Below are 24,808 nucleotides of genomic sequence, written 5' to 3'. Positions count from 1 at the left end.
TAAACGAGCCGAAAATATTAAAGCTTTTATCGAAACGAATATCGCATTGAGAGGCAGACTCATATACAGCAATAGTAAATGTAAAGTTCTCACCTTTATATCCAATTTTGAAATTCAAACCCAATAAAGAAAACAAGAGCTAAGTTAAGGTACTAAGAGTGAAATTTACCCTAACTATTCCTCAAAAAGGAGAGAACTTTAAAACCAGAACCAAGTTCTTCCAAGTGACAACTCCTTCCCCTCATTTGAATTCATTAATTGAAGTCTTCTCCTTTCTTCTTCACACTGTTAATCCCCTGGTAGTCAACACGAAAACCCCCAAATCAAAACCCCCAAATCAAAACCCCCAAAATTTCCCCAAAAAGCTCTCCCCTTTCCTGAAAAAATAGTAATGCAAGAATCTATAGCTGAACCAGAACCAGAGGATGAAGAAATAAAGCTTTCTCACTTCATCAATGGCAGCTTCTAATTCCAGTATCCTCTTCACCACCACCACCGCCATTTTTCTACTCCTCTTCTCCACTGAACTTCTCAATTCAATTCAAGGTATGTTCAAATTTGAATTTCCCCCAATTTCAGAATCCCCCAATTTCTGAAACCCCCAATTTCTGAAACCCCAATTCTGACATTTTGTTTACAAATTTATGCAGCTAAAGACCTAGATACGGAACCTTTTGTGGGTTTGAATATAGGCTCCGATGTCTCCAATTTCATGTCAGCTACTGCGCTTGTTTCGTTTCTGCAACTTGAGAAAATTACCCACATTCGAATTTATGATGCTGACCCGGAAATCCTCAGAGCCTTGGCGAAAACGAAGATCCGCGTCATAATCAGTGTACCCAATAACCAGATTCTTGCAATTGGATCTTCTAATTCAACTGCAGCTTCATGGATTGGCCGGAATGTTGTTGCTTACTTGCCGGAGACTTTGATTACTGCCATTGCCGTCGGAGATGAGGTTTTAACTACTGTTCCTTCTTCAGCCCCTTTGCTTATGCCTGCTATTGAGTCACTTTATAGTGCTTTAGTTGCAGCAAATTTACATTCCCAAATCAAAATTTCAACTCCTCATGCTGCTTCAATCATACTTGATCCATTTCCACCTTCTCAATCTTACTTTAACCAGACATGGAGTAGTTCAGTAATGCTTCCTTTACTTCAATTTCTGTCGAAAACCGCGTCGCCATTGATGATGAATTTATATCCTTACTATGTGTTTATGCAGAACAAAGGGGTTGTTCCTTTAGATAATGCCTTGTTTAAGCCTTTAACACCTTCAAAAGAAATGGTTGATCCTAATACTTTATTGCATTACACTAATGTTCTTGATGCTATGATTGATGCTGCCTATTTTTCTATGAAGAACTTGAATGTTAGTGATGTTGTTGTGCTCGTTACTGAGACTGGCTGGCCTTCAAAAGGGGACTCGAAAGAGGCGTATGCTACAATTGATAATGCTGACATGTATAATTCTAATTTGATTAAGCATGTTCTTGATCGGACGGGAACCCCTTTTCATCCTGAAGTGAGTTCTAGTGTGTATTTGTATGAATTGTTCAATGAGGATTTGAGATCTCCGCCTGTTTCGGAGGCGAATTGGGGGTTGTTTTATGGGAATTCGACGCCGGTTTATTTGCTTCATGTTTATGGAAGTGGGACTTTTTTGGCTAATGATACAACAAATCAGACTTATTGTATTGCAATTGATGATGTTGATTCGAAGACGTTGCAATCTGCGTTGGATTGGGCGTGTGGTCCGGGACGGGCTAATTGTAGCGAGATTCAACCGGGGGAGAATTGTTATCAGCCTAATAATGTAAAGAACCATGCCTCTTTTGCTTTTGATAGCTATTATCAGAAGGAAGGGAAGTCTCCTGGTTCTTGTGATTTCAAAGGTGTTGCCATTATTACCACTTCTGATCCAAGTAAGTTCTTCAATTCTTATGCTATGTTTTTTGGTTTTGAAATTGATTATAAACTATGTTGCACGGACACTCATCTTTAGTAGCGTTTTTGCGTTTAGTGTCAGTGGTTTTTGTTTGAAGGCTATTTTATTAGGGTGTTGCTATTTACCGTTCCCAAATTAGTTATCACCACCCCCATTTGGACAAGCTTTCCCTTTTCATATTTTTTTTTTTAGAGAATCCGCCAGTTTTATGACTAGGCGGATGAATCTCCCACCTGCCCATAGGCCAGACGGGACATTCATCCGTCTAGGCATAAAAAAATTATGAAAAGTTGTCAATTTTTTTGTGACGAAAAATACAAAATCGTCACAAAAAATATGCATTATTTTCATGTTTTCTTTGATAAAAAATGTAAATTTTAATGTTTCTGACTCGTAATCATCCATTTCTTAGGTTCTCGGGTTGTCACACATCAATTATTTTTATAATTTCAATTATTGTTGTTCGGGTTTGTGATTTTGGAGTGAGAATTTTCAGTTTTTGATCAAAATGATGAGAAAGTGGTTTCTGTTTGAAGGCTATTTATTAGGGTGTTGCTATTTACCGACCCCAAATTAGTTATCACTGCTCCATTTGTACAATCTTGCCCTTTTCGTAAGTTTTTTTTAGAGAACCCGCCCGTTTTATGCCTAGGCGGATGAATGGAGATCCGCCTAGGCATAAAAAGAAATTACGAAAAATTGTCAAATTTTTTGTGATGAAAAATGCCAAATCGTCACAAAAAAAATGCATTATTTTCATGATTTCTTTGATAAAAAATGTAAATTTTAATGTTTCTTACTCGTAATCATCCATTTCTTGGGTTCTCCGGTTGTCACGCACCAATTATTTTCATAATTTCAATTATTGTTGTTCGGGTTTGTGATTTTGGAGAGAGAATTTTCAGTTTTTGATCAAAATTATGAGAAGGGTAAAAAAGTCCAAATGAGGGTGGTATTTAGCAATCCACTTTTTATTAAAGTTGTGTTTTAGAAATAACGTTTTTGGTATCTGTTTCCATGACCGTGCAACATAGATGATAACTATACTTGTCTATCATTTAAGTGTATCCAATGAAAGAGTTCATACAATTTTGGGAAAAGTTCAAACAAAAATCTTGTGTTTTGTGGAATTTTTTTTGTGACAAAATGGTAAGAATTTTTTGGTAATACGGTTATAGTTGGGGGGTATTTTTGTCCGATCGCTTTTATCGACATGCTTATTCCAACTTCAGATGGGGTTATAAAACTTTTGCATCTTCAAAGTAACTATTAAATCAAAAATTAATTATAAAAGGCAAGACATGAGTAGTAAAAAGAATATCCTTTGATGGATAAAGGGTTAGACCATGTTTGATAACAACAAAAATCACTTAAATTAATAAATTAAGCACTTATTTAATTTAAGTATGTTTGATAATGACATTTTATTAACCACTTAAATTATTGAATTAAGCTACATATCACTTATTTTGATAAGTCAGATAAGTCAAAATATTTAACTAAAATTTTAAGTTAAACATTATCAACTAATATTTTAATATTCAGCACTTATTTTTAATATTTATCAAACACTTATATCATTTAATAATTTCAGCACTTATAATATTCAATACTTAAAATTCAGTACTTATTTTTTCAGCACTTAATTTTCAGTTTTATCAAACACCACCTTAGTCTATGTTTTGGTTTTATTTTTGGTAATTTCTTTGCTCTTTTATTTCAAATAGAAGATGTAAAGTGTGATTAGGATCGAGAAACAACTGTTTATGTTAGATAATATATTAGATAATATAATTAAAGTTATTATTGGATATTAACTATCAATTTAAAACTTTTGGTTCAATTAGTTTTTTTTTGACATTTAGAAGAAAATCAACTAATATTTATCGGGTTGTATTAGCAGGTCGGGTCATGTTAGATTAACATGTTTAGCTTTTAAAATGTAAAACTCGTGTCTTGTCATGTTTTTCGTGTCTGACCAGTCGCGTGTTTGCTTTTTTTTGCACAGATATGCTTACTTGTCATGTTCATGTCAGCATTTTTGACATTAATTCGAACTTTGACACGACATGAGATATAAAAATCGGGTTAAATGCACCATTGGTCACTGAACTTACATGGTTGTCTCAAACTGATCATTTTCTACTTTGAGTTTTGTCTCAATTAGGTCACTATGTCGATTTCACTGATTAAAAGATATTGAAATAATGACATGGGTGACACATTAACATGAGTTAACACAGATATCTGATGGAAACGAAACTTGACAGCCATGTGTCGGTTATTTTTACGAAAATAAACTAAATTTTGTTTTTTTCGTAAAAATAAACGACATGTGATAGCCAGGTGGCGCATACGTGGATGCCATATGTCGTTTCGGTCAGAGATCTTAGTTAACCCAGCTGATGTGTCATTATTCCGATGTTTTTTAATTACTTAAATTGCCAAAGTGACCTAATTGAGACAACAATCAAAGTTGAGTGATTTTATTGAAACAAATTGAAGTTGCATTACCATTTTAAAACAACCATGTAAATTCAGTGACTAATGGTGCATTTAACCCCATCAAAGTCACTTAATTTTACATTTTCTAATATCATGGCCATTAAACTTCCATTAACGTTCAAAATGAAAATGTACAAGAATTAAAGTTACTTACAACCACATTTTTTATTTTTCATCTTCTAAAAATTCACTTTTATCTCTCATAACTAAAAAAACACCTAAATAATCTTAAAACTTTTAAAACGAAAAAGTTGAACAATTAAAGTTTCGCGACTTTTATCTTAACGTTTTAAAGTTCACAGTCATACTCTGAAAATGAAAATGAGTAAAGTTGCCATGAGTTTAATTTAACCCTTAACAAATCAATTCAAATATAACATGTGTTCTAGTGACAATTTAACACTTGTTTAAGAAACAATAAACATGCACTAAACCATCTATTAAGTACCTTAATTAAGGCTTGTCAAGAGTAAAATAGAAGTTGCAAATCCTAGTTCATAAAAGGGAACAGTGAAAACCCCCAATCATACAATTCTCAAGAGATAGGTAACTGATGATGAGGACAAAGATAGACAGACAGACTTGAAGAATCATTGTGTGTGATTCACACCTGACAAGTCACATGCCCTTCTTTTTTTTCTTTGAGTGATTGATTGGAGTGTAGGAAAAAGGGTATGGATGGAATCTAACATTTTCTTGGTTACAAGAAACTATGATTTCATTATAGACAATGAATATGGGTCTAGTGGAGCCCAAGTGGAAAGGACAATTTAACTTGTTCATTGTTGTTTTCACTATCAAATTTTACACTATTATTCTAACAGTTTGATCTGGATTTCACGGTTTTTAAATACGTCTACATATATTCCAGTAACTCTCTTCATTTTTGCTATGGGGTCAGTTTATTCTTGCTGTTATTGTCATATCTTATAGTTGCTCTTTACTAAGGTCTTACCCCGACACCACTCACTCATGACTGGGTCACAGGAATATTCACATGGACCTTAATGACCAAGTGAATTTGGTCATTCACCGGTAGATCTAAGCTTATTAAATCTAAGCTACAGGATGTTTTGAATCTCCACCTTAGGATTCTAATGAGCTTAGATCTAATGGTGAATGACCAAATAGTGCATGGTCATTGAGGTCCATGTGATCAAAACCGAACTGGGTCATTACAATCATCATCTTTGTTGCATTTCTGTCTATAATATAGAGTAAATAATTTATTAGCCGCCACCTTTTTACATGTAGCACAATGTTTAACCTCTAATTTGAAAAACACATCGGCCTTGTTTGGCTGTTAGCTGTGAGCTGATTGGGTAAACTTGTAAAATTTAGCTGATAGTTGTTTGTGTAAAATAACAAATAAGGACATATCGAGACCTTTATTTGGGGTTAAAGAGTAGTAATTAGGAGAAAAATGTCGTACAAAAGAGATGTAGCAATAAGTTAATTGAAAAGACTTTTAAAACCAGTTTTTTCAAAATTAGTTTTTTGGACTTAATAAGCTCATTCAAACATTTCTTCACCAAACACCGCTATTAGAGGTATGACTAGTCAAAACCTCTAATGTGGCTCAATCCTCTAATTTTACCTCAAAAAGCTCCTTACCAAACAGGGCGTCATAAGGTTTCTATCTTTGATCACTGTTAACCCTTTGGTCATTTTATCATTTTTTCTTTTAGATTATTAACCAAACATATCTTAGCTTTCAGGATAGCCATAGGGCTTTACAAAATAACTCTGTTATTCTGTTATTTTTTGTCTGCCAGTTTATATGCCGAATATAAGTGCTTAAAAAAAATAGACAGAAAGACCAAAATTTTAACAGTGGCAAAAGATAGAGATGTTTTTCAAAATATGAAGACTAAACAGTATGTTAGGTAAAAAGGAGAAGACTAATAAATTATTTACGCTATTATATATAGTCATGTGTAATATATATCATGTAACATGATTATGATACGACAATCCGTTTTGACATCTCATGTTCAATTTGGTAAATTATTGAGCCATAAATAACAGGTGTTTTGTGCCTATATTGCATATTTGCATTAAGAAAACCTGATGTACTTATTTTCTCCTTGGTAATATTTGCAGGTCATGGTAGCTGTATATTTCCTGGAAGGTAAGACATTGTTTTTTAAAAAAAAAAAAATTGCACCCACGATGGCTGAAGTTGGGATTTCATTTTCTTTCGGTACTCCACATTTGATTTCAATAAAATCATTCTCACCAATTTTTATACAAAAACTTACTGAAATATTAACGTGACATAGAAGACAGTTGACTATATGCCAACTAAGCATCAAGTCCGACAAAGATATGGTTTTTCAAAATTTTATATGGCACGTGGCAGCCATGTCTCTGCCATGTCAGTCGCAAAAGTCGGATATGTCCGGCGTGAAGCTTAGTTGATGCGTAGTCAAGCATCATATGTGTCAGATCAATGTTCGAGTGTGTTTTCGCCATAATGATTTTATTGAAAGAAAAAGAATTTAAACAGATTCCAAACTTCAGGACTTCATTTTCTTTCAGTGCTTTACAATTTGATTTCAATAAAATCTTACGGCCAATTTGTGTACAAAAATTTACCGAAATGTTAACGTGCCACAGTTGTGGCACCTGACTATATGCCAACTAAGCGTCAATGTTGAGCAAAAATGTGATTTTTCAAAATTCCATATGGCTTTGGATGTGGCACATATGTAGCAGCCATGTTCCTGCTATGTCAGCCGTAAAAGTCCGATGTCTAGCATGATGCTTAGTTGACGTGTAGTCAAGTATCTTATGTGTCACATCAACATTTCAATGTGCTTTCCTACGTGAATCGGCCGGAATAATTTTATTGAAAGAAAATGAAATTACGGACTCCAAACTTCAATTACCGTTTTACCCTTTGATTATGTGTTACTGATAAAGGTTTTTCCTACACAAATGCAGTAGGAACATAAGCAATAAAACGAGGACAACATTGAATACAACAATATCAAGTGGTGCAGCAGATAGAATAATCTCAATTGATAGGGGTTTAAATGTAATTTTGTCTGTAATAATCTCTGGTTTTGTAACATGGTATTTAGGTGGGAAAAGTAGATGATTTTTTTTTTTTAAATGAAGTATTCTATTCATTCCATTTTGTCATTTTTATTTCTATTTTTAGTCAATATAATTTAGGTAAGGTATGTATCAACTATTCTTATAATAAATGTAGTATTTTTGTCCTCAAGTGAATGAAAGTTTTGTGTTTTGGCTTGAATTGGATGTTTCTCATTTTAGGTCATTTCTCATAGAAAAATAACAGAAAATAACCAAGGAATTTACTTTTTTGTGGGAAGAACAAAACCCAATTCTTTATTGATTATTTTGGATAGAGGGTTGATACTAAATTTGACATCTAACATTTAATTATCAATTTTGGTCTATAATTTGATTTATTTTGGGATAAAGTGTAAAAATACTCTTAACTTTTATAGTAATTTTATTTATAATGTCTAAAATTGTGTAATTTTACTTATAATGTTGGCAGCTAAGAACAATTTTACCTCTAACGTTGATAAGTTCGGTTAATTGGAGAAATTATTCAGCAAATTGTCTTCTCGGTCATTCTATCACTTATTAGTAACCCATTAGGAATATGGGTCAGGCCCATATCGAGACCCACCGGGCCAACCCAGCACAACAGACCCACTAACAATGCCTATAAATACCTCTCAAATAGCTCTCACAAATGGTATGCTACATTCTCTCTCTCTACTATATTACTCTGCACCTCGCACAAACTAGTACTGACTTGATCGTCAGAGTGTTCCCAGAGACCGATCCCCTCACAGAGACGCTTATTGTGGGAAGAGCACCTCAGAACCACTCTAAAGGCATTCCCCTGTTACTGTTTAGTCCGATACCTAATTAGTAACAGATTACAAACATATGATTAAACGCGAATAATTAAAAAAAAATTACAAACAAATATTGTATTTTGTACAAATTGGAAAAAAAAAATTAAAATACTTTTACCGAATTTAAAAATATCAATCTTCAATTCTATTATTAAATTACAAAAAAAATATGAAATCTAGTTTTTAGAGTCAATTTACGTACAATTGGTTCAGAATAAGGAACAAAATATCCGTATTTTGTAATAATGTGTGAAATTGATCCAACTTGTCAATGTTATATGATGAAATTGCTTTTGACTGCCAACGTTAGGGATAAAATTACATAATTTTAAACGTTAATGGTAAAATTGCTCCATTTTAAGTGGGAAAAATAGATGATTTTTTTTTTAATTGAAGTATTCTATTCCATTTTGTCATTTTTATTTTCTATTTTTAGTCAATATAATTTAGGTAAGGAATGTATTAACTATTCTTATAATAAATGTTGTATTTTTGTCCTCAAGTGAATGAAAGTTTTGTGTTTTGGCTTGAAATGGATGTTTCTCATTTTAGATCATTTCTCAACTACCTTAAACAGAAAAATTACAAAGGAATTTACTTTTTTGTGGAAGAACAAAACCCAATTCGTTATTGATTATTTTGGATAAAGGGTTGATACTAAATTTGACATCAACATTAAGTATCAATTTTGATTTATAATTGGATATTTTTTTAGGGTAAGGTTTAAAAAAAACTCATGTGCTGTCACATTTTGTCTAAACACGAGTATAATTTTTTTTTTTTTTCAATCAGCAGATAAATGAGGTTTTTCAATTTGCTAAAAACAAGATCTCAAAATTAAAATTACTATTTACGATTTTAAAATTGAAAAATTTATAGATTTGATGATATTCTCAACAACTTTAATTCTTTATTTTTTTTAATTTTAAAGTTATTTAGATATTATTTGCTGAAAAGATAGAAAGTTAATATTTAACGAGAGAACTCCGAAAATGATGATTTTGAAAAATAAAAAAATTGATTCCATAGTAACCATTTTTGGTAAAGAGTTTTTTAGAGTAAAATTAGACGTTTGAACCACTTTAGAGGTTTTGACTAGTCAAACCTCTAATAGTGGTGTTTGGTGAAAAGAGGTTTGAAAGGGCTTATTGGGTCTAAAAAAACTAATTTTGAAAAAACTCATTTTAGGAGCTTTTTCAATTAGTTTATTGCTCAATCTCTTTATATGGACATTTTTACCCCTAATTAATATTCTTTAATCCCAAATAAATGGTTTACCATGTCCTTATTTGTTATTTTACACAAACATCTATTACCAATCAGCTAAGTTTTATCAAACAAGTTCACACAATCCGCTGGTCAAATCAGCTAGTCAAATCCACTAACAGCTAATTGCCAAACATGGTCTAAATATGGTAGTACTAATAAACTTTAATATCGTTAAGAATTATTTTTATAGTGTCAAATTAAAAGATCTCGTTTTTAGCAAAACAAAAACTTCAGTCCCCATTTGGAAAAAAAAATACTTGTTTGACAAAACGTTAACGCACAAGTGGTTTCTTTGGACTTCTACTTTTTTTTTTGTCAAATTAATAAAAAGGTGTCATGTATCATGTCTAAATTTAAGCAAAGACTTGTTGGAATTTGCATTTGTATTTATCGTGAATTGCATGTTTTCTAAGTGCATCTTACAATTCTCGTTTTTTTAAAAATATATCATACACCTCTAAAACCGATCATTTATGTTGATTTTTTTAGATACAATAGGAATCACAGGTGCATCATGAACCTTTGGAAACCACCGAAATAGATCAATTCGCCTTCTTTTTCTGTCTTCATCATCTACCGCAAATAGAATAATCTCAATTGATAAAGGTTTAAATGTAATTTTATCTGTAGATGAATTGATGGGGGGGGGGGGGGGGGGGGGGGGGGGGGGGGGGGGGAATAGGGGTTTTGTAACATGGTGTTTAGGTGGGAAAAAATAGATGATTTTTTTTAATTGAAGTATTCTATTCATTCCATTTTGTCATTTTTATTTCTATTTTTAGTCAATATAATTTAGGTAAGGAATGTATAAACTATTCTTATAATAAATGTTGTATTTTTGTCCTCAAGTGAATGAAAGTTTTGTGTTTTGGCTTGAAATGGATTTTTCTCATTTTAGGTCATTTTTCAGCTACTGTAAATAGAAAAATAACAAAGGAATTTACTTTTTTTTTTATGGGAAGAACAAATCCAATTTGTTATAGATTATTTTGGATAAAGGGTTGATACTAAATTTGATATCAACATCAAGGATCAATTTTGTCTATAATTTGTTTTTTTTTTAATTTGTTTTTGGCAAAAATTACCATCAAAGTCCCGATCTTTCACTTTTTGGCTTATATAACGTTTTGGGTCAGGAGCAATTTCACCCCTAACGTCTAAAATGGTGCAATTTTACCTCTAATGTTGGAAGCCAAGAGCAATTTTACCCCTAACGTTGATAAATTGGGTCAATTTGAGAAATAATTCATTAAACTGTCTTCTCGGTCATGAATCTTGTCATTTACACTTCACATGCGTTATTTTATTAGTAACAAATTACAAATATATGCTGGGATGTGAAAAAATATTAAAAATATACTGTCTTTGGTACGAATTAGACAAAAAAATTCAAAAAATTCACCGAATTTATAAATATTAATCTCCAATTTATTATTAAATTACAAAAAACATTATATATTTTTTTAGAACAAATTGATATACAATTGGTGCAAAATAAAGAAAAAAAATGACTGTATTTTATAATAGTGTCTGAAATTGATCCAATTTATCAACGTTATGGGTAAAATTGCTCTTGGCTACAAACATTAGGGGTAAAATTGCACCATTTTAGACGTTAGGGGTAAAATTGCTCCTGACCCAAAACGTTAGGGGTATTTTTGCACCTTAACCCTATTTTATTTGGTCACATTAATCCTTTTGATATTTTTTTATCACATTAAGTTCTTACTAAATTAGTTAATTGTGAACGTTTAGTTCAGTCAAAAATACATTTTTCATTTCATCTGTATTAAAAATTATATGTTTTTACTGTGTTGAAATAAAGTTTTTACTTATTTTTCTATAGTCATATATATTACATATTAAAAACCGCTTTCAAATTGTGAAAAATAAAAATTTTGAACGCATGTAAAATGAACGACATTTAATTAACCAAATTTTATGTTCAAAATTGTGTTTTTAGGAGCTTAATGAGACAAAAAAAAAAAGTTATAAGCTTCATGTATCCAAATAAAAAAATCAAGCTTAATGAACAATAGAGTGAAAGATGAGAGGTCTCGTATACTTCTTTTCATTTTTTTTAATCAAATTAATCAAATAGTGTCATGTATCAACATATAATTAACCAGTCTTGATCACATGCACTTTAATGAGCATGTAAAATTTGCTCATTCACCGTTAGATCTAGGCTTATTAGAATCTTAAGGTGGAGATTGAAAGCATCATGAGGGTTAGATTCAATAAGCCTATATCTAACGGTGAATGAGCAAATTCACGATGCATGTGAAAATTCTTGATAATTAACAAAATCTTAAATTAAATTCGCAAAAACGTTTAAATTTTACTGGGAAAGTTCAAATATACCGATAATGTAAGAAATATTAAATTTTTGTCCTTAATATTTCAAATTTGGAGTAATTTTAGGCTCTCAGGTAAAAGAATATATAAAAGAGACTCATACTTATGTCCAAAGACGGAGGCAGGGCGCATGGGGGTGCCTACGCAACCTCACAGCCTGAAATCAGGGCCGTCTCCAGCATTTTGGAGGCCGTAGGCGCATTGTGCACTTTTTTTCATATCTAAATCTAATACTATTTTAGAAATAATAAATAGTAATAGTAAAACCAATATATTATTAACTACAATTCAAGTCATATAATAATAACATAAATATAAGAAATTATTATTCTTCTTGCTTTTGTATATGTAAAATCGAGTTTTCTTTTATATATTTAAAATCGAGTTTTCTTTTATATATTTAAAATCAAGTTTCTTCTCACCAGTCATGCGAGAAGAAAGCAGACGGTAAAGTATTAATTTCTGGAAATTAATATCGGACGGCTGAACTCGAACCTAATTGCAAGATTCTATGGAAAGAAAGAGAAGAATTTATCTTCGAGATTAAAAATTAGTTGAGTCGCGTATTTATTATGAATTACATGCTTAAATCACTATTTGGACATCGATTAATCCAAGGAATCTTGTCATTTGGCGCTTGATCTATCCAAAATTTTGTCATTTGGTCACTGAACTATCCCAATTGGTGAAATTTCAATCCAATTTGGATGGAAACTTAATAGAATTATTGACATATGATGATATTTTGATAACTAGACTTGATAAATTTTAGTTTAGAGATTTGTTTTCTTGTTTTAATCTCATTAATTATTTGGGTAAATCAACTTTAAAACGTACGATATGTCAAACTCATACGTCAAAATATCACCACATATTATAAGAAAACAATTTTATCAAGACTTCATCATAATTAAGTAGAATTTCATCAATTTGAATAGTTTATTGTCTAAATGTGACCAAATAATAAATTAGTGGTCAAATATTAAAATTTTAAATAAATGAGAGTCTAAATAATACTTTATACCAAATTAGAAATTGTAATTTATAAGTGCATTTCATCTTGTAATTAAAAAAATAAAAAATTTAAAAATCACTACAATAACAAAATAATAGTTTATACATTGTTTCCAAATATGAAAAAAAGTTTAGAAAAAAATCAGTACAGGTGTTGTCAAAAGAAAGAAAGAAAAAAAAAAGAGAAAAAATGAACTAACAAATGCTGATCCAAGGAATCATAAAAAAAATTGAGTGAAATTTCATCAATTTAAATAGTTTATGGTTTAAATGTGACAAAATAATAAATTAGTGGCCAAATATTAAAATTTTCAATAAATCAGAGTCTAAATAACATTTTGCACCAAATTACCAATTGTAATTCATAAGAATCAAACTCTCACCTTTATAAACATCTCCACTATGTCTTTACCATTCAATCTACCTATATTATTTTGTTATATATCTAAATCTTTATACCTTTTAACCATAAATGTTTTAATAATTATCAAATTTAAAAAAATTCCGATCGGAGGCCCTAGGCGACCGCCTAGGCGGCCTCCCCCTGGAGCCGGCCCTGCCTGAAATCATCCATAGGCCATCTCCAATCATTTTCTATAATCTATGTTTAGAGTAAAAGAGCACTCCAATGGCACTTTAAAACCTTACTCTATTTTTAGAGTAAGGTTTTTGATACTCTATATATGAAGAATCAAAATGTCTTACTCTATTTTTAAAGTAAGGTTTAATGATTGTTTAAGAGTAAAAATATTATTTTATATAATAAATGGTATGTAAAATTAATATAATGATAATAAAATATTATTTGTTAATAGAAATATTTTTTTAGGGTTATAAATAGAGTAGATGGTTGGAGAAGTGTTACTGTAGTGACTCTATAATTGAAGATGAAGTAGAAAAAAGTAGAGTTAAAGTAAGAAAAATAGAGTAGACGGTTGGAGATGGCCTAAGGAGTGGTTATATTATATCATTGCTCATCTTTTAATCTTCATTTGCATGTAGGAATTTTCACATGCACCTTAATGAGCAAATGAATTTACTATTCACCGTTAGATCTAGGTTTATCAAATCTAAGTCTTAAGGTGCTTTGAATCTCCACCTTAGAATTCTAATAAGCCTAAATCTAATGGTTAATGAGCAAATTCTACATGCTCATTAAGGTGTATGTGATCAAGACTGACATTTGCATGATGCAGCCTGTACCTCAATGGATAGATCTCCCCTTTGCGACTCTTATTTGGCGAGTAATTTGGGATTCCTTTTGGGCCTCGAGTATTTCGATCATTACATTGGATGATCCGGTGAAAAGTTGAGGATCACGTCACGTTTCAACGGAAAACAAGATACAATCCTTTTCACTCAAAGGCATCTAACATTCACGATTGGGTTGCATATTTTTTCATCAAGGAGGTTTTGATGAAGGTGTTCCTTTGAGATCCCCCAAATCATGGAATTGGAATCCAAAACCCAATGGACCATTGTCTTATGCGCCTAATGTTGTTGAGGAGAAAGTTGTGAAGTTGTTTAAGTCGATCGAGAAATGTTTCTGGTGGTTTGGAGAGGTTTTGGAGTTTATTATGGTGGTGTGCTTTTGGTGGAGATGGACGGTGGGACCATGCTTTATCATAACTATAACTCTTTTCTTGAAGGTAATTGTTTTTTATTCAATTTCTAATAAAGTCTTTTTTAATTTAATATTATTTTATTTGCTATTAGATGAATATGTTCGGGAGCATAATAATGTGCAATAAATGAACTATTTACGAACAATTTGTTCATTTGTTCATATATTTTGTTTATGAACATAATTAATAAGCTGTTTGTGAGCATAAATCATGAACAAAATTAGTGAGGTGTTCGCGAGTAAACTTCGTAAAAAAAATAAACAACTTGCTGATGAGCAACTCATGGTCAATAGGATCTTGAACACAAACCGAGCTCAAGGCTCAAATCTATTTCGTTAATTTTCTACTGAGCTAAACATGAGCCAATCAAAGCTTTGACTTGGCTCGGTTCAATCCTTGCCACCCCTACTTCTTTCATGGGAAAATTACATAGAAATTCATCTTTTAAAAACTATTTACAACTGTGTCAAGTCATAATTTTAGATTATGTCAAACTAATAAAATCAGTACTTGTAATATACTTTAATGATTGGAATTTATAAATTAGAAGTTTAGAATATATTTTCTAGGGTTTATGATTTATGAATTGGAGTGTAGAATTTTTAAATTATAGTGTAAAATCATAATATATAGAAAATAATGACATATTAAGAATTAAGTTTGGTGATATGACTTAGTTTTAATTTTATACTTAATTATGATATTCATGTATTTGACCCAAAAATAATTAAGTTTAGTGATATGATTTAATTGTAATTTTTTACTTAACCCTAAATCTTTGGGTCAAATACATGAATATTGTAATTAAATACAAAATTACAATTAAATCGTATCACCAAACTTAATTCTTAATATGTCATTATTCTCTATATATTATGATTTTACACCATAATTTAAAAATTCTAGACTTCAATTCATAAATCATAAATCCTAGAAAATATATTCTAGACTTCTAATTTATAAATTATAGTCCTTAAAATATATTAAAAGACTGATTTTACTAGTTTGATATACTTTAAAATTATAACTTGACATAGTTGTAAATAATTTTTAAAAGATGAATTTCTGTGTAATTTTACCTAAATCTTTAAGTTCTTGAAGATTAGCCCAAATGTATAGAAGCCCATAATCCAAAAACGTGGGCCCACATAACACACACGTGTAATTCCCACGCGGGTCACACTTCCACGTAACCTCGAGTGAAAGAGCAACCAGTTTGAAATTGAAATTAAAAAGGTAAATAGATTACAAAATCTCATAAAATGGCGGCATGATCTTTCAATCCCCAACTGTTCGTCTTCTCTTCCAAAACCCAATCATTCTCCGATCAGCAACTCTTCGTACTCTCTCCCAAAATCCACCCTATCTCCGATCAGGAACTATCCCTAAACCCACTTCCGGCGAAACCTTCACCATGTCTTGGGCCTGCAAGAAATGCACTTTCATAAATTCCCCATCTTCAAAACCCAATTGCGGACTCTGTCTATCACCGTCTTCCCCAAATCTTTCTCCTTCAATTTCCTCCTCTTCTACTTCAAATGTCCCAAAATGGTCCTGCAATGCCTGCACTTACTTGAATTTATACAAGAATACTAGCTGTGAAATCTGTGGCACTAGGGCTTCTTCTGGTTCTTCCCTTTCTTGTTTTGATGATTTGAATGATATTGGTCTAGATGAGGGCTTGGATTCTGCTGTTGGGTCTGTGTTCCAGCCATTGAAGAGTTGCAAAAGGAAAATTGGGGATTCGTTTGATGGTGGTAGGGATTCTGTTGAATTGGGTGGTTTTTGTGGAGTGAAAGGTTAGAACGATTCTAACTTTTTATGTTTTTTTTTTTCAATAGGTTGTGTTTGCTGATTTGTTAAATATCCTACATTGTTTATTGCTTAGTTAGAGCTAGATGATTGGAGTCAATCCACTCATTTTTTAGATATGTTTTGGGAGGAGTTAAAAGTTTCAAATAAGCACTGTTCTTATCCAATAACCCAGAACTTTGACTTCCATCTGAACTTTCAATAGTTTCTAATTATCTGTCTATTTTCTGCATTTAACAAATCTATTGAGAAATAGTGAGTTATTGAATGCAATTGCACAAAAACAGGGGGTTATTGAATGCAATTGCGCAAGAATAGGGGGTTATTGAATGCAATTGCACAAAAATAGGGGGTTATTGTATGCAATTGCACAAAAATAGGAGGTTATTGAATGCAATTGCACAAAAATAGGAGGTTATTGAATGTTATTGGACAAGAATAGGGATTGTTTGGAACTTTTGAAAGTTTAGGGGTGAATTGAAGTTTTGGGACAGATATAGGGGCAACAAATATATTAAGCCTAGACCTTTGTTTGTTTGTAGATTTGTATGACATTAGTCTTTAATGTTGGATCCTCGTTAATATTAGTTTCACACTTCAAATGAATTTGACGCTAGTTAGCTAAAATACTCTTTATCTGTGAGCTACATTGCACGGACACTTCTCTTTAGTAGTGTTTTTGTGTCTGTGGCTGTTTCGTGTCCGTGTGCTTAGGGGTTTATTGAATGCAATTGCACAAAAGTAGGGGGTTATTGAATGTAATTGGATAAGAATAGAGGTCATTTGAAACTTTTGAAAGTTTAGGGGTCAATTGGAGTTTTGGGACAAATACAGGGGCAATAAATATTAAGCCTAGACCTTTGTTTTTTGTATGATATCATAGTCATGCTCATGGTTTAATCTTGGATACTTGTTAATATTATCTCCACGCTTCAAATGAATTGGATGTGAGGGGGAGTGTGTTAAATATACTACATTGCTTAACTATGGAGCTAAACTACTCTTTATATGTGTGAGCTATATTGCTCGGATACTTCTCTTTAGTAGCGTTTTTGTATCTATGGCTATTTTGTGTCTGTGTCTATTTTTGTTTGGACGTGAGGGAGAGAGTGTTAAATATACAATATTGCTTAACTAGGGAGCTAAACTACTCTTTATATGTGTGTGAGCTATATTGCACGGATACTTCTCTTGAGTAGCGTTTGTGCTTGTGGCCATTTTGTTTCCTTGTCCATTTTCGTTTGAAGGCTATTTTATAAAGGTTATGTTTTAGAAATAGTTACCAGTAGTCCGTTTCCGTGTCCGTGCAACATAATGTGTAAGAAATTCCTTTTTGGGTGACTTATGCCTTTGTTTACATGTTTTAATTGTGATTGTGAATAGTGCTTCTGTTATGCAGATGGAGGTAGCAAAAATGGCACAAAATTGGGTGGATTTCAAGGGCTTGGGGCATCAAACAAAGCTGTGACAGTTTTAAAAGGCAAGTTGGATAGTTCAAATTGTTCCTTTTATGCTTCTTTAAATGAGGATATGCACAAACTCTATAAAAAAGGGTGGCTCGATGCACTACGCGAGGGTTCGGGGAGGGGTCCCACCACAAGGGTGTATTGGGGGCAAGCCTTCCCCTGCCAATTTTTTTTGGCAAGAGTCCACTCCTAAAACTCGAACCCGTGACCTCTTGGTCACACGACAACAATGCTGACCGTTGCGCCAAGGCTCGCCAATACTCAAACTCTATGTTTTCTGTTATTTTCACTTCTTCCTTTGCCTTAACCCATGTTGGGAAGGTGATTTGATGATGGTTAAATCGTATTCTTATTTTGATGGTTGTGGGGATTTTGTTGAATTGGGTAGTTTTTGTGGAGTGAAAGTTCAGAAAGATTCTAACTTTTTATGTTTCTTTCAATCGGTTGTGTTTGTCGATTTGTTAAATATCCTACATTGCTTAGTTAGAGAGCTAAATGATTCGAGTCAATCCACTCATTTCTTAGATACGTTATGGGAGGAGTTAAAAGTTCCAAATGAGCACCGTTCTTATCCAATTGTATACAATAACTCCCAAAATTTTGACTGTAACGTGAACTTTCAATCGTTTCTAATTATTGTTCTATTTGGCATTTTCATTTTGACTCGTGGCTAGCACTACGGAGCAGAGTGTCTCCCATTTTCTACCTCCAACAAATTGGACAAAAATAAAAGGTTATTAAATGCAGTTGCACAAAATAGGGGTTATTGAATGTAATTACACAAAAATAAGGGGTTATTGAATGCAATTGGACAAGAATAGAGATTTATTGAATGTTATCGGACAAGAATAAGGGTAATTTTGAACTTTTGAAAGTTTTGGGGTCAATTGAAGGTTTGGGACAAATATAGGGGTAACTAATGTATTAAACCTAGACCTTGGTTTGTTGTATGTCATACATTTAACCCCTTTTGTGCCTACATGGCATTGAGTATACCTCCTAAGGCAAAAATTATTAGAAGCACCTGGTTCTCCATGTCAAACGGAGGACCTTCCATACATATTTTGACATGTGTAATACAGATCCACACATATTATAAGAGGCCCTACTATTTTATTTATTCAGTGGGGTCACAATACACGTGTCCAAATGTGATTTGGGGGTCCTCCAAGTGACATGGAAGACCGGATGCTTAATATAAGAACTCCTCCTAAGGGGCACTAAGTGTTACATTTGGCGAGTTGAGGGGCTAATAGGATACACAAGATGAGTTGAGGGAGCTAATCAATGCCGTGTAGGCATATAAAGCGACACAAAGTGTTACATTTGTTGAGTTGACGGGCCTGATAGATTGGCCACCGAATAAAGGGGGTATGTGACAAAACGAGACAAGTTCAGGTGGCGGCGGCTGAGGTATTAAGCCAATATACGACATTGCTTGACTAGGCAGCTAAACTACTCTTTATATGTGTGAGCTATATTACACGGACACTTCTCTTTAGTAGCGTTTTTGTGTCTGTGGCCGTTTCATGTCCGTATCAGTGTCCATTTTTGTTTGAAGGCTGTTTTAAGGCGATTTTGTGAAGGTTATGTTATAGTCCATTGCCGTGTCCGTACAACATAATGTGAATAATGCCTTTATTTACATGATTTAACTGTGAATAATGCTTCTGTTATGCAGATGGAGCAGGTAGCAAAGACGGCACAAAATTGGGTGGATTTCAAGGATTTGGGGCATCAAACAAGGCTGTGACAGTTTTAAAGGGCAAGTCTGATATTTGTGGTTCATTGTTTTCTTTTAATCTGCCAGTCATACATAAATGGGTCGTCTCGTGAGTTGACTCGTCAACTCGTTATAACCCTTATAATGTTGGCGAGTTGGCGGGTCGTGTCAATTTGACCTTGCTCTACAAATTCTAATTAATCGTGTCAAATGTGTTCTGTTATTTTGACCCATATTCAATTCATTTGATTAACTATGTCAATCCGTTTAAATTTCTCGTCCTATCATGTGACCCGATTATTAAATTGGTCGTTTAAGGATTGACCCTTAATGGATCACCAAAGTAGATAGACACGACATGACCCTATCATGTGTAGTTTATGTTTGTTTCAACATCATGACTTTTCCGATGAACATTATTGAAAAAATTTCTATAATGTGTTGCAGAGGAAACTAACTCACCAGCTGTTTCGACTTCGTTTAAGATCTTGAGCTATAATGTTTGGTTTCGAGAAGATTTGGAGCTGCATAAGAGGATGAAAGCTATCGGAGATCTCATTCAACTGCATTCACCTGAAGTCATTTGTTTTCAGGTTTTATTTTTTTCGGTGTTCTGTTCTATGGATCGGATTAACCTTACTTTCTTCTTACTCGAAACCACTTTACTTTGCAGGAGGTTACTCCTAATATATATGACATATTTCGGCGGTCCAGCTGGTGGAAAACATATAGTTGTTCTGTTTCTAATGAGCTGGAACTTTCGAGACCATACTTTTGCATGTTGGTAAGCAATTTTCACTACTTGACGTGGGTCTGGAAAATGACAACATTTCGGGTTGTTTTTCATAGTAAAAAAGTTCTGGTTTTGGGGTGAATTTTGATTCTCCCTGCGGTCATATTGGCAGATGTTTTACATCCGCGATATAAAATGCGTGGAGTCAGAATTGGAGGATCAGCTTTACTAGTGATCTGCCAGTATGAAAGGCGGGCTGCTCTGCCCGCCTTTCATACAGGTGGCTGACTTTCCATTTGCCTTCAAGAAGGCGGATGACAGTCTTAAATTCTCCTTTTTGTTCTGCCAATTTGAATGGTGGATGAATGTATATGCCTAAGAGACCGACAGATGCAGCTAAAAGCACCCCTTAAAATACTTTTAAATCTGCGGTACGCTAAGAAATAGTTTGCTAATTTACCACAAATGTGTCATTTTTTCGAGACCATACTTTTGCATGTTAGTAAGCAATTATCTCCACTTGAAGGTCGGGAAAATGGCGCATTTTGGGATGAAGTTTGATTCACCCTGCCGGTCATATTGGCGGATATACTCATATAAAAGGCGTGGAGTCAGAATTAGAGGATCAAATTTACTAGTGTCCGCCAGTATGAATGGCTAGCTGCTCTGTCCGCCTTGCATACAGGCAGCTGACTTTACATCCGCCTTCTTGAAAGGCAGATCAGTCTAAAATTCTCCTATTTTTCCGCTAATTTGAATGGTGGATGAAGAGACCGGCAGATGCAGCTAAAAACACCCCTTCTCAGAAGTACTTTTAAATCTTCCATAAGTTATGTTGCACGGAAACAGATACCGGGGAGACATTATTTAAAAAAAATTATAGCTAGGAAAGGGTGGATACGAAATGCGGAAACACTAATGAAATGCGGAAACACTAATGCAGATGAGTTTCCGTGCAACATAGGCCATAAAGCGAAGAAATAGTTTGCTAATTTACCACAAACGTGTCATTTTCCCGCGCAAGTCTGCTTTGTATATTAAGAATTCTACTCGAAAATTGCTAGGCCGAGCGAGCAAGATGGATTATCGAGGCTTTTTCCAATTTCAATCTAACAAAAAATGAATTGCTGAATTTGATTTTAGTTCAATCTGTTGATATTTTTGCTTGCAGTTAAGCAAAGTTCCAGTGAAATCCTTCAAAACTCTACAATTCGACAACTCTATAATGGGTCGAGAACTCTGCACAGCCGAGCTCCAACTTCACCCGAACAAACCCTTAGTCATCGCCACAAGCCATCTCGAGAGTCCCTGCCCTGCACCTCCGACATGGAATCAGATGTTCAGCAAGGAACGCATCGAGCAAGCGAAGAAAGCTACAGACTTTCTCAAGCAGAATCAGAATGTGATTTTCGGTGGAGACATGAACTGGGATGACAAGTTAGACGGCAATTTCCCTTTACCTGACGGGTGGATTGATGCCTGGGGAGAGCTAAAACCAGGTGATAACGGGTGGACTTATGATACCAAGTCGAATCAGATGCTGTCTGGTAACCGGACATTGCAGAAACGACTCGATCGATTTGTGTGTAATCTGAAAGATTTCAGAATTGATCAGATTGAGATGATTGGTAAGGATGCGATCCTCGGGTTGTTTCATGTGAAGGAGAAGAAAGTGAAGAAAGAGATAAAGCTGTTTGATCTCCCGGTTTTGCCGAGTGATCATTATGGATTGCTGTTAACGATTTCTGGGATTTAGTTTTAGAAAACTCAGCATTTGCTTGAAATGCAATTTTGTACAGCCAATAGATGAAAAGGCTTGGGAGCATTTTGGGAAGTCTCCTGCTATAAGCGGTGACGAATATAGGATTGTTTGGTTGGGGGGCCGATTTTACACGTGGTGTGTAAAAAAATCTTTTCTTTTTGCTAAATTGATCTTGTTCAAATATTTTTCGTATATATACATGTTATAATCTGTTGGATTTAAAGAGGTCCTAGCAAACCAAAAAAATTAGAATTTTGGGTTTGGAGATATGGGGTCAGAACCACCATAACCTCAAATACTCGTGGTTATGGTGGTCGGAGGGGCTCGCCCCCAGTATCTGCCCCTGGCTATAAGTTTTGTATGAATCTCCTTTGATCATATCCGGTTCGTTCCTTGGATTAAATAGTTCGTTAAAAATTGGATTTTTCTTCGAAATAATGCTTTTTTGAAAAGGGAATTCGGTAAGATCTGGTTTTAATTTTTTGGATTGTGGAAGGGGTATGAAACCGGTGCTCAAAATATTGTTTTCAAATGCTAAGAACCGACTAATTGGATCACCAATTCGGTTTCAAATGTTGTTGCAACTGAAAAAGTAGCAACAAGACATCAAAAACCGGTGTTGGATATTCACATTTGTCATTGAACCTCGTGATTTAAATACTAGATTCTTTGCATTTGAAACCGGTGTTTTGAAAATTGGTTTTATATATAGTTTGACAAACCATGTATGAGCATTAGACCTGAACAAACTTTTAATCGGGCTTTAAGGATTTTTTGTCACGAACAACATTATTCGGTTTTTAGTATCATACAATTTTATATCTACCATGGCACCTTGGTGTTTTTAGTTAAGATCTCAATGTTTGCAAAGAGAATTTAGAAAAAAAAAAAAAGACGGTAAAGGGATATGCACCACTATCTGCTAGATTTAGGGACGAGTCCAGAAGGGAGTTATGGAGTTTGAGCATCTACTGGTTATCGGAAAACGTTGTAAATTACATGAAAACTGTGTGTTGGTCCCTGATAATTAGTTCCAAGGGGGGGTTAGGAACTAATATAAGTTTTTTTTCGTTTTAACTGAGCTGACCAGAAGTTATATTGGGAGTTTATTAACTCTGATTTTGGTCAGCTTGGTGAGATATATTTGAAGACAGCTTTAGTCAGGAGTTGACTAAGGTTGTTTTTACGTGAGTTGAGAATTGACACTCTTAAAGGTCAGCTTCTAACTCAGCACCACTTATTTACTCAAAGTCAGCTTAGATAATTTATATGCTGAGTAAATTTAGCAAACAACACATGCAATATAAGAGAGAGTTCAGAGATTACTCAGTATCACTTATCCTGGTTCGGCCTCTCTGCCTACGTCCAGTCCCCAGAGTCCTCCGGGCTTTTTGAATCCAATACTGAGCTCTTTAACGGTAGAGCACAAACCAATTACAAGGCAGTTGAATATGTAAGAGTACCTTCCTCTATTCGTCTACTCAACTCCTACTAAGTGCTACAGCCCAGCACCTAGATTTCTCTACTACTGAAATGCTAACAACCTAGCACTCAGCTTTACTCTCTCAATATCACTATTGATCACAGACTTGTTCCTTTTTGAACTAAAGAACACTTTAGATTATTACAGCTCAATTTAGCATTTACACATAGAAATTGTTTTTGAGTGCTTTTGAAACTCTCTCTTGTATTTTTCTTTTGATACTTCAGTTCGACATCGTTTTGGTTCTTCGATTGTCCTTATATAGGCTAAATCCTATGGATTTGATCGTTTAAAATGTCTTGACCGTTGCCACCAAAACGGCTCTTTTGGGAAACATTTTCTGGAAATCTTCAGACTGCACACCATTCCCTGCTTCTGTTTTACTTCAGGCGTCAGGTTGTCTTTTTGCGTCTGTTTTGTTTGTTTGTGACAGTTGTCTATTTCCAATAATCCAACGTCCCATGACTCTCGGAATTAGTCTTCTTAGGTATCTTCGAGGTACCAATTATTGGTGCAGATGATTGGCAGACTTTGTCTTTTAGTAGAACGAATCCTTCATGCTGTCCTGCTGAATACTCAGCTTCGTTTGTTCATGGTTCATGCTGAGTTCCTCCAAGGTCAGCTTCGCTTTGTTTCTGAACTTTAACTCCACTCAGTTTTCATACTGTCATGCTGAGTTCTCAGCTTCGCTTGTGCTGTCTTTTGTCCTGTCTTTTACTTTATATATTTTTGCACTCAAGATTCACAAACATATTAGTACAATTAAATCAAAGTATTTAAATTTAATTTCCTCTTAATCATGGATGATTTTGTCAAATCAAAATCTTCTGGAAAGGTGTTTCAACAAACTCCCCCATTTTGATGTTGGCAAAATACATAATTACGGAACTCAGTTTTAAGTTGCCCCATGATTGAAATTTCTGAATTGACTCCCCCGTAAGGGTTGCATTCATTTTATCTTAGGCCTTCTATGGTTAGATTTGTTGCTTTTGATTATATTGGCTTAATTGTGGAAAGATGTTGTTTCTTTGACTGGATGGATCAGGAAAGGGACAAACTGATATTAGATAACTGTTAACAACACATACAACAACCATAACAGAACAAAAGCACATTATCCTAAACAGTGGATAATGAAAACAAAACAGGATATGATATGGTGCCAAAATTCCCAAAATTCTAGACACAAGCTCTAGACACAGACTGGC

General features: G+C 33.7%; 2 protein-coding genes across 2 annotated transcripts; both read left to right on the top strand.

Annotated features, from left to right (window-relative positions):
* Nucleotides 1–223: 223 nt before the first annotated feature.
* LOC136232469 (glucan endo-1,3-beta-glucosidase 1) lies at nt 224–7,711 on the top strand. Its single transcript, XM_066021650.1, has 4 exons — nt 224–546; nt 651–1,925; nt 6,557–6,584; nt 7,400–7,711. Exons 1-4 carry the CDS (start codon nt 456–458, stop codon nt 7,554–7,556), a joined length of 1,551 nt encoding a protein of 516 aa, XP_065877722.1. The 5' UTR covers nt 224–455; the 3' UTR covers nt 7,557–7,711.
* An 8,156-nt stretch (nt 7,712–15,867) lies between these two features.
* LOC136234082 (uncharacterized) lies at nt 15,868–22,328 on the top strand. Its single transcript, XM_066023846.1, has 6 exons — nt 15,868–16,420; nt 17,833–17,913; nt 19,581–19,664; nt 20,070–20,215; nt 20,296–20,406; nt 21,527–22,328. The coding sequence occupies exons 1-6, from the start codon at nt 15,892–15,894 to the stop codon at nt 22,109–22,111; spliced, it is 1,536 nt and encodes a 511-aa protein (XP_065879918.1). The 5' UTR covers nt 15,868–15,891; the 3' UTR covers nt 22,112–22,328.
* The last annotated feature ends 2,480 nt before the right edge of the window (nt 22,329–24,808 follow it).

This window comes from Euphorbia lathyris, chromosome 6 (assembly GCF_963576675.1).
Source record: "Euphorbia lathyris chromosome 6, ddEupLath1.1, whole genome shotgun sequence".
Classification (NCBI taxonomy): domain Eukaryota; kingdom Viridiplantae; phylum Streptophyta; class Magnoliopsida; order Malpighiales; family Euphorbiaceae; genus Euphorbia; species Euphorbia lathyris.
Note: the sequence above shows the minus strand (reverse complement) of the source record. Positions and strands in the feature narration are given on the sequence as shown.